The sequence below is a fragment of the Enoplosus armatus genome, chromosome 18, assembly GCF_043641665.1.
Source record: "Enoplosus armatus isolate fEnoArm2 chromosome 18, fEnoArm2.hap1, whole genome shotgun sequence".
NCBI classification, from domain to species: Eukaryota; Metazoa; Chordata; class Actinopteri; order Centrarchiformes; family Enoplosidae; genus Enoplosus; species Enoplosus armatus.
This window is the reverse complement of record NC_092197.1, coordinates 10,073,742-10,085,005: the sequence shown is the minus strand read 5'-3', so window position 1 is coordinate 10,085,005 and position 11,264 is coordinate 10,073,742. Positions and strand designations below refer to the sequence as shown.

The 11,264-nt window shown below is 38.1% G+C and overlaps 1 protein-coding gene across 1 annotated transcript; it reads right to left on the bottom strand.

The window, feature by feature from the left end:
• Nucleotides 1-4,235: 4,235 nt before the first annotated feature.
• oaz1b (ornithine decarboxylase antizyme 1b) lies at nt 4,236-9,879 on the bottom strand. The gene is given in 6 exon segments (XM_070924842.1): nt 4,236-5,364; nt 5,498-5,583; nt 5,973-6,145; nt 6,565-6,651; nt 6,653-6,704; nt 9,701-9,879. Coding segments are annotated over 6 exon segments (654 nt in total). The 5' UTR covers nt 9,826-9,879; the 3' UTR covers nt 4,236-5,233.
• Nucleotides 9,880-11,264: the final 1,385 nt, after the last annotated feature.

Below are 11,264 nucleotides of genomic sequence, written 5' to 3'. Positions count from 1 at the left end.
GGTCAGGGGCAATTATCTTTAGAAATCTGCTTTAAAAAAAGTAATTTTTAGTGAGGCATCATGCCTAAAAATAAAATGAAATATGTACTTATGGCATAGCAAACAGGACCATACCAAGTTATCATCTTTCACAAGGCACCTTTTGTTTCCATGTCCAAAATGATAAAAATAAATGGTCAAGATAAACAAGCACTCTCTCTCATAAGTGCTGTTGAAACCATTATTAAACATTAATGTTAAGACAGTACGTTCTGGTATATCCCTTTTAATTTGTCCACCAGAGAAATACTGTAATGATGTAATGGAAACTAAAAAAGCGCCCTGACAAGCGTGAGGTGCGCTGCTTTCATAGAAGGGCACACTGTGGTTGTCCCTGGTGTTACCAAGCAACCACAATCACACGGGACTTGACACAAAGATGGTTAGCATATATTGAGCTCAGCAGATATTCATCTGCTATTGTTCTCTCCGTTATTTCTGGTATAATGTTCACTGGAGAGCTCTGAGTATCCATCACGATCAGCTTCTCCTTCTTTTCAGAAACGTAGTCTGATGAGTGATTGCACAGCCAGGATGATGGGAGTTATTTGTTGTCACATTACGTCCAGAGAATGGAGATACACCTGTTTCAATTAGTTGAGCCTGAAAAAATGGCCCTTGATTTATATTCCCTGAAAAGAGCTCTTTAATCAACATGATTATGTGGTAGGACACAGCCAAAATGTGCTGTGTTCCCCAATATACAGTATATGAGCTGGATAGAAATGCACTGTGTGACCAGATATTGTCATGAATTGTTATATTCACATGTCCAGACCTGTAGGACAAGACAACAGAAGATGGCGAAGAGTGCCTTGTAGCACAGACTACCAAAAACTGTTAAGCACTGAAAGTTGGCATCCAATGCCCGGTGAGTTTCCTAATTTTAATCAGAAATTTACGGATTTTAAAATTCAAATTTTCCTATTTTCATTTAGGCTGAGTTCTTTATTGTTCTTTAGACAATGTTTAATATTTGAGCACTTACCCATACCCAACAATACCCATGCCTGCATGGCACAAGTGAGAGCATTTCAATATTGTGAGAGGTTTTCAGGAGTGCATATGTGAGAGTTCACTGGTGTACATGAGCATAACACATTGCAGTAGTTTTATTAATACACTATTGAATGTTTCAATAGGTAGTAATAGTTGTATTAAGACAGCAAACAGATGTTTGAGAGTTACTGATCAGGTCTGATTGTTGACTGTGTTGAATACGTAGATTTTAAATACGTAAATACAGACACAGGTTTCTTGACACAGACGGCTCCAAAGAGGGAAAACTAGTTCATTTATTTTGGATATGCTGGATAGCATAGTAAGAGCGTGTGTGACATATAAAGGTTAATATCTTGTAATGCAGTGAGCATAAGCCTGGGATAGTGATGTGTTTTTTTTATGGTTTGCGGGTGAATTTGTTCCACATGTAAATCATCAGTCGATCAGTTTTGAGACGGCATGGTCTGTGTGGATTCATCGTGCAACCTGAAAACAAAACGGAAACATCAGGAAGTCATTTGTTTCACCAGATCACCAGGTCTAAAATACAAGTGAGCATTGAATGGCAGCTGTGAACACGATACAAACAAAAAGTTTTCCTCGAATGCAGTAGACGGAAAGACCCACAACTTTCTTATCTTCACGTTTTTGACACACCATCATATGTATTATACATATATTACATGGCCTGAGTTGAGCAAGTCCATTTTCCTAGATATAAATATTCAATTTTTCTATCTTGAGCAGGTGACACGGATTTGCATCTTTTCCAGTGCTGATATGGTACTTTAAAATGTCCAGGGTTGGCAGGTCTGATAGGAACTAAAACAAAAACAATCCCATGGAGAGCAGCAGCACAGTCTCTGCACTGATCTGGGATCTGGACAGGTGCTGTATTTCAGATAATGTATCTGAACTAGTTTCAACTCTTGAGTTGGGTTTTGTGGGAAAATGTAGCCCTGGTTCATTGACATCATCATGTACGCCTGTGACAGCCTCTGAGGCAAAGCCATGTTTAGTGTAGAGCTGAGATAACACGCCGCTGCTCACATCAGTTTCTTACTGCTCTGTTGACGTTCAGATCAGAAGCGAAAGCTGTCTGTCTGACCCCCCCCTTCTCCCCTTTCATTGGCCGGCTGTTTTGTTTGTTTGTGGTGATGTCCTTGTTTCTGTTCAATCATTCAGGATTTTTGTTTTCTCTCTCTTTATCAACAACATGCAAGTACAAATGCTACTATGGTCTTTAAAGCTAACTGTGATGTGCATTACTTCCACTGTTGCTCAATCTTGTTCAAAGTTTATTTTCTTCCTGCGTTGACTGGCAAGCTAATAGCCCTCGTTTCTTTTCTCTGCTGTGACCTTCGCTCCTCCTCCTCTCTTTCCGCTGTCTTCTGCCCTCTGTGAACCTACAGTACTAACAATTTTTAGACGTCTTGTGGACGCTTGGCTTCAGTGCTGTGTTGTTTTTTATTTTTATTGCACTCTATTGAAGAAAAAAGTTTGAAAAGTCGCATTTAATTTTCCTAGAATGCTTACTATTATCTATGTCTGTATGCCATTTTTCTACCATTTTAGTTGCTTCTCTTCTATTTTAATCATTAGTCATTTTTATGTGGCGACCTCAAACATTTGCAGCATATACCAGTCTGAGGAGTTTCATTGCTTCATATTGTGATCTGAAATTTTATACATGTCATAATAATACTTGATATGTACCTATTAAATATTTGGATTCCAGAAAAAAAATGCTTCTTTTCTTTTTGTCCTGTATTTCACAGATTTCATGAGGCTAATGACTTATTATAGTGAGTGACGCTAATGTCTGCACCATGAAATTAATATCTAAAGTGGTCAAGCAGACCATTTCCACTCCCACTCCCAAATTAATTTACAGCGATGTTAATCACAGCTCTCTGACATTAGGCCAAGTAATCTTTTTTTTCTCCGTAGAACATTAATAATAAAATCCCCCTGAAAACCATTAAAGACATGTATTTTAAGATTTTTTTCTATTTTGCAGAAATGAACAAGGTGTTCTCTCTAGATTATATTTTTCCATGTTACATTTTCCTTCCATAGTTGAGTTAAACAAACAGTGTTTCTGTTTATTGAAAAGAAAGTATTACAGCTTTTTAGTTTTTTAAATGAACACTTTCAATTACTACTATCCCTTGTCAATTAGTAGTGGAAATAACATTTTGTCATCATACAGTTTTAACATGATACAAGACACTGGCCAGGTATTTACAAATGACATTCATTTCAATCCAATTAAACAGTTAAAGACATTTTGACATGTCACAGCAGGAAAAGCACAGGGGTAAATAATTAAACCAATGATGGCTGAATTCCATGTAGCTGCTTCAGTTTCAGGGTCCTGGTGTTGTGCATGCTGGCTCACTGTCACGGCTTACTGGGACACTTGAGGAGAACAGAGCAATCGTTAATGTCATTAGTAACACCGGTGCTTTTGCTACTGTGACAAGTCAAAATGGCTGCGGAAAAGAAACAAAAAGGCTGACAATTCTGCCCAATCAAGAGAACCAGGTGTTGCTTCTGTCTTCATTAAAGATGTTCTGAATTGTTCTTCCTGAATCTCAATAGAAAGACTTATCAGGCTCCTTCAGTTCTTACTGTATGAGGCTTCCTGGGGCCATGTGTTAAGCAACACATCTGTTTGTATAACTGTGCATCTTAACACTGATGTATGCTGCAGATGTGCAACTTTAACATCAGCTGTTGAATGGTCCTGTGTAGTGGTGTCCCGTGGAGCCTCCTGGTGGTGCAAAGACATAGGACAGTGCTGGATGGCTGCCCTGCTCCTCTTTTATAACTGACCTGATTTCCTTCAGTTTGTGTAGACTGAGCAGCAGATTACATTGTGTGAGATTCTAGTTACATTATGACCATTAAATATGCTTTATAGTGTACTGTGTTGGGTAATAAGGATGCATATAAATTAAACTTTCATTTAAATAATACCTGTGTAACACAGATGAACACACATATGCTCTTAAATCCACCCTCAGCAGTTACATCAGACAGAGAAATGATCCACTCCAGGCTTTACGCAGGTAGGTGAAATTCCCACGACACTGGATATTTCATTTTAAAGTCATCAGATTCTCTTCTAACCCAAAGTAAAGACACTTAGGAGTTTAATCTAAATTCATAGACATACAATTCAGACAACAGATTGTTTGTTTGTTTTATTATCACAGAAGCACAACAGGTACCACTATGCAGGTGAACATCAAACTCAATACTATCATGAAATAAAAAGTTAAAAGGAATGCTAATCAAAAAACAATCCAATCATAACATCACAGCATTTTTTTTCAACCTCCGAAACAAAAAATACTACAATATTGTCAGATATACATGGCAGAAAGAAGCAAAAGCACTTTGGATTATTCACTTTCCTTTCGCTTTGTACCAATTCACTCATTGTAGGATCTTTAACTTGAAACTGAAGCGCCTACATCAGACACATGCAACTGCATTCATCTTTTCACTCCACCTCTAGTCTAAACGGAGTCACTATTTAGCTATAAAGTACCAATTATTGGGGCTGTCGCTCAAAAGTTTCCAAAAATCCTAATACTTTTAAGAGGATATTAGTGCTACAACATAAAACTGGTCCACCGAAATTCATTTGTAATTCAATTCAGAGAAAGAATATATGGGACAAAAATTTAAAGTCATTATTTAGCCAATCAAAAGAAAGCTGGAGTACCCGAGTGTAAACCTGATGACCTTTTTGTTGTACATTCAAGAAATGAAGAATCCTCCATCTTACTCTATCTTAAAAGGAAATATCAATAAAAACAAAGACTTGACAAGAAATGGAAATTATACGAGAACTTAACTTGTAGCTATGACAACTGCAATATGATTGTAAGTCCAAAACACAAAAGGTTCCCTCCTTTTTAGGTGACAACACCGATTAATCTTCAATGAAAACAGTATAATAAAACACACAAAGATAGATGGTGGAAACAGGAGATGCACATCTTACACATTCCCTTGAACACAAAGAGCATGGGGAAATGAATAGTTGCATACAGAGAGCTACCGCCGAGGGTTTCACACAGACGGTGGTGTATATGGGTAAGCTGGGGCGGGATGGACAAACGTACAATGGGAAGAAAAGGGGAAGTAAGCAGGGGGTGGAGGGGTTGTCCAGAGGGGGCTACTCCTCATCCGAGGAGTCCCTGTCAAAAGTGTAGGCCATGAAGAAAACGTCAGGTCGAGGTGGGACGAGGGCATGGCCTGGTTTCACAATCTCAAAGCCCAGGAAACTGAATGTACGCACCAGTTTAGCTGGAAGAGTAAGACAACAGATGTTAAGATGTTAAGTCTGAACACAGAAGCCAAAATAATTATGTAATCAAAGTTGTCTGGATGTTCCGAATGAAAAAGGTGTGCTGGGAATAACAGGGCTGTTTGCACATACCACGATCATCTCTGTTCTTGTAAAAGCAGACAAACACGCTAACGACTTTCAGATGTTCTTCAGCATACTCCAAGAGAGCCGCAAAACTGAAGGGAGAGCAGAGGGCAGCTTAGGTTAGAAAATGGAAAACAACCTCTTCACATGCAGGCACAAAAAGAACTGATGCATTACCTTTAAAAAAAGGGTTAGGGTTAGGGTTTACTAATTAATGTTAACGCTCTGCTCTGGCTTCACCTTCACCATTTTATAGTGAGCCAACCTAAATCTTTACATTCAGATGACTGTCTACAGGCTGCCAGAGTCAGTCATCGTCTATCATCTTTTAAAAAAACATTTTCCATGCCAGCTTTTACATAAAATGTGTCTCGTTTTATTCTAACTTTAAGTGGCTGTTTACTTTCCTGTAACATGGCTCAAGTGTGCTTAAGCTTTATTCCACTTGAGGTCTTTCCTGTTGCTAACAATGTGGCCTTACCTCTCCTTGCTGCCTTCAGGAAGAGGGTCAAGAGGTATCTCCACATAGAGTGCACTGCAGCTCAGGACAGCATCCCACTGTATCGTCTTGGTAATGGTGGGACGACTTTGGAAGTGGAGTATCCTAGGGCGACCATTCCCTGCCGGCTCCTCCGTTACAGTCAACTTTTGGTCCTAGAAACACCAGTGGATGACATTAAATGTGTCAGTGACATGTAGATAGTATGTTTCTCTCTAATGTCCAGTTACAATTTCACTCGTGTGCAAATGTGGCAAAAACAATTGCATGCACACATGGAAGCCCTTATCCTGCCTATGGTCAAGCAGAGCAATTGAGCCTAAAAATAAACTGAACTCAATTTCTGGAATAAGAAATTGAATGATGCATCACTGCTGGATGTAGATGATTGAGTCAAGTAAAACCCTGGTGTGCCTTCGTCTGCTGTGTAAACTGACACTGGATCGCGTGACAGGAAGTGGTTTCAGCGAGGAGCTTGTATTGTTGACACATTTCTTCCTCTGAAAACATTTCAGCAATAAGAGTGAAGATATTTTGAGTGAGTGAGTTTTTGTGTGTGTGTTTGTAGACTTACTGAGTAGAGCGGCCGAGCTGAAGGAGTGTGATCCCGCGTGCCATTCCCTCGCCCACCTGGGATCTTCAGGGGTGGGAGAGGGGCATCAGGAGCACCACAGAGGCCCCGGGCCGCGGGTACTACTACAGTGCAGGGACAGGCTGGAGGGGAGGACAGAGAGAGGACATTATCACAACACTTATGACAAAGATTTTCTGTAATTCACACACACACATAATCAGGATTTTTATATGATCATCTTATATAAACACAACCTCAAAGACAGGTCACGGGACTCAACACGGAGAAATATGGGCTTTGACCAACTTTGCCATTGTGTGCCAAGAAGAATTGCAGCAATTTAATTTCACAGGGAACTACAGGCTCGTATTCCTTCAACTGAATTATGGAGGATGTTTGCATCACACCATGCACACGGAGATCCTTTGGCAAAAGAAAACACACACAAACACAATACTTTTCATCACAATATTGTTCTCTAGACTACAGGTATGATCCCTAACTTTGTTATAGCCCCTAGTATTTAAATTACCACTGTAATTTAAATACTAGGGCTTGTGAACAACTGAGTCGACACCTTCAGACCTTGTTTCTAAAACATAAAAAACCTGAGAACTTCTGTCTGAGGACGACACACGTCCACATTATGATCGAGCTTTTGTTCCTATCAGGTTTGAATACACTTTGGACAAAAGCGCACACCAATGTAATGTAATGTAGTGTAATATTGGCTTTAAAAAAAACTACTGTGCTCTGGAAACAAAAATGTAGAGTGTTTTCTGTTTGGCTTTATTAGCAGTAAAATGTATGATTATTCAATACTGATAACCTAAATAAGTTTTTCCAAGTTGTAAACTTTAACAAGTGCTGCAGCTACTAACATTTAAGTGCTCAACCCACAACATGTGTTATACAAGCAGGCCTGGATGCTCCTTCAAACCGCTTACTGTTTATGCTCCCCAAAACAATGGCACTGTGTTTACAAAGTTGTTAACAGAACTTTTCAAGAGTGGTGCACCAATGCAGCAGGATGCATTGGGAGGCAACCAACCAAAAATATTTGCTGCTAAAAGCACAAACCCAGGCGCCTTTTCTTGAACTCACATTTCAGTGTGGTTAGTTGAAACAGCCAGTGTAAGTTACTGTTACTGTACAGAGCCCCTAGCATCTACCTAATGGCAACAAACAAAATCTACATTGTGCTACAGTTTACATAACTGTTGGGTCAACATATTGTATCTTGTGACCTCATTATATTATTATTACACAATACATACTTACATTATTAAAAAAAGGTACTGACGAAGCCACGCAAGTGGTAGATTTATTTTCATACGAACAAAATAAACAAGGGTTCATATTAGGGCTGCAACTGACTTATTTTCATTTCAATTAAAATGAATTAATGGATCATTTTTCAGGTATATAACATGGCAGGAAATAGTGAAAAATACCCATTGCATTTTCCTAATGCCCAAAGTGATGTTATCAAATTGCTTGTTTTGTCCAAACCTGAAAGATACTCTGCTTGTTATATAACAAGACAAGAAGAAATGCAGCTAATCCTCACAACTGTGCAGCTTCAACAAGGGAATGTTTGGCATTTTTACTTAAAAAATTAACTGATTATCAAAACTAGGGAAGCAACTAACGGTAATGAGATTATTTAGATTATCGATTTATCCAATTATTTTCAGTCCATTATAATTTCCGGTAGCCAAAATAATGTTTTACAATGTTAAATATATTTTTCTAATTCAACCACCGGTCCAATACCCAAAGACATTAAGTTTACTATGATATATGAGAAGGAAAGGCATTAAATCCTCAAGTTTGATAACATTTTGGACAAAAAACAACAAAAATGATAAATCGATTACCTTTTTTTTTTTTTTTTTTTTTTTACAATTAATTATTAACTTTAATGAATTAATTATCTGTTGATGTACACATCAATTAATTGCCTAATTGCTTTGCTCTAGTTCATATACAGTAATACAATAGCCTATTCTATTTTGACAGCTGTCACTTCAGGTTATCTTTCTTGCTTTTAGACTGAGTAAATGTTGCTTCATTAAAATAGAGTTACAAATCAATATTTTTAATGGTAGATACAACAGAGCCTGGTTAATCCTTCAAATAGTTTTTATGGCCTACTGTAAATTCATCAAAAGTACGTCGACTTTTCGACTGTCTGTGGTGCGAAGGCTATCTAGGACTGTGCCATTAGCCATTAAAACTATATAACTACAAAAATTTTAATCAACGGCAATAATCTGTCCATCTGTTATTTACATGTATCACTGTATCGTCGTGTACAATAACTTCCTGTCGTCACGAGGCTGCTGCAGTAAACTGTCAGTTGCGTAATAATCAACCTGACTCCGTTGTCAGCTCACGAGATCAACGTGGCCAGAAACATATGTCCACCTGGCAGATGTTTAACCTGGTGTCATTTCTTCTCTCTTGCTTTTTGCCTGGACTAAGTAATAGCGAGAACTAAGGCTAAGTTGTCTCCTTATGGACTTCCTATTATGTGGCGAATCCGTAACTACATTGTTTGACAAACGCAGACATTACGTTCCTTCGGACTTGTTAACCATAACTTGACTTTTAAATACACGGAAGTCGGTTGGGTCTTTTAATAGGCTAACGTGGGAACATCTGAGACAATCATATTTAAATCAGTTGTCTGTTGTTAGTTTCAGATCTCCAATGCCTTACACGGCAAACTAGATAAGCTATGTGTCAATATTCTCCTCAACAAAATAATGAACGTTAATTACATTGAAATGTTGATGCTAGCCGTTAGCTAGCTGGCGCAGTTAACTACAGTGACGTAACACAAGTTCGACGGTGTTCATAGCTAACGCTAGCTAATGCTGCTCAAGTTGTCTCTCGGGCCAACAAGTTAATGTCTGTAATTAATTTATACATGACATGTTTTAAAATAACGTTAGAGCTACGGCAGCCACAAAACGTAACACTGGGTTATTGAGGATACAGCGTATTACATATATACTGTACATGTTTTTACTTCCGCTTTTCTGACTGCAAGCTAGGTTAGCTTAGCCACCCCTCCCCCACATCACGGTTAGCAGTAAGCTAGGTGAGGTATTTTTCATCGTTTACTTACTTCCCAATCATGTCACAGATACCATTACTCAAGTCCGCCATGGTAGTATAAGACTGCTGTTTTCCTTCTTTCTCGCGAGCAAAGCAATGACTGTTTAGGATCCGCTGGAGGTTGGATTTTACCATCCGGCCTCGGGTAGAGACACGACGGGCTGACTGCTCTCTGCTATGCTCGGCTGGGTAGTGATCGATCGGATAGTCGGGAACTGGTAGAAAAGACAGGAGTCAAGTCACCCGCAATGCAGGCTGGACAGTTTTTCTTCGACTTCAAAGTAAAAGTCGGATGAATAAAATAAAAAAAATGTATTTGGCCATATTAGTCATACAAGGTTACAAGTACAAGTGTACATTTTGAATCCAATAAGAGATATCACATTGATAACATTAGGAAAATTGCCATTGCAGATATGACAAAAGATGCTGAATTATGAATTACATTATGAGTATCTATGATCTCTCTGCAGGGAAATTTGTATTGTATTGTACAGCAGCATACAAGATAGTGCAATAGTAGAGACTTTAAGAGAATGCTTAAAAGGATTCAACAAACCAATCCATTGTAAAATCAAACATCTGTTTATATGAGAAATAATAATTCAGCTTGTAGGTAATATACTGTGTTTTATATCTGATATTTAATTTCCAAAAAAGAATGGGATATTTCAGAATAAGTTAGGCCATGAGTCCAAGGCTCCTATTCACTATACATTTCAGTTTGGTCAATTGTTTGGTTATAATGATTTATGTGTCATGATTTCTGTTCATTTTGTTTGTCTGTGCTAAATCCTTTTTTTGTTGACCTAAAAGTAGTCAGTGTTAATTGTAGAATGTAATGTAAACTCCCCCAGGTTGATAAAAACCCCCAAAGTCTTGCAATAATCATAGATCCTATGGAGCAAAATTATTATTGTTGTTGTCTGTGATATCACATTAATTCACAATGAGCTGGTGTGTGTGGTATCACTGCCAATTTGGAAACAGCATACAGTGTTTTGACAAAATTATCTTACCTACTAGCTTTTTTATTACCCCACGAGCTAAAGCTTCCAGTTTGTTTTCTTACTTGCCCTGATTTGTACTGACTGCACAATTAATGATAATTCGATTTCTGCAGAAGCACACATCTTTTCACAATATGTGTTACAGATAAATATTGTTGTTGTTAAAGCATATGATGGGGCTGTTATCAGAGTTGGTCCCTCTGCATTTCATTTGTGGCATTTTATCACCAAAAACAGCGTAACATAGAAGTAATTCCTGGCTTAATACAGGCTAGGTCCAAATCTTATGACTTCTTCTGTTTAATTTTGCTTTAAGTATGAGAAAAATGGAGTGCAAACCCACATATTTTTCCTTTAAAATAAAATCCATTTATTTTGAAAGAGGAAAACATGGTTACAGCTACGCCTAAAATTGGCGTATATGTAGCTTCACACTCCTGCTAACAAGCTAAAGCTAACCAGAAATGCTAAACGCCAAAGATGCTAGTAAAGAACATGACCGTAACTTCACCTAACAAAATGACTGGCACTGAATTATGACCACAGCTAAAATAGCAATAAAAA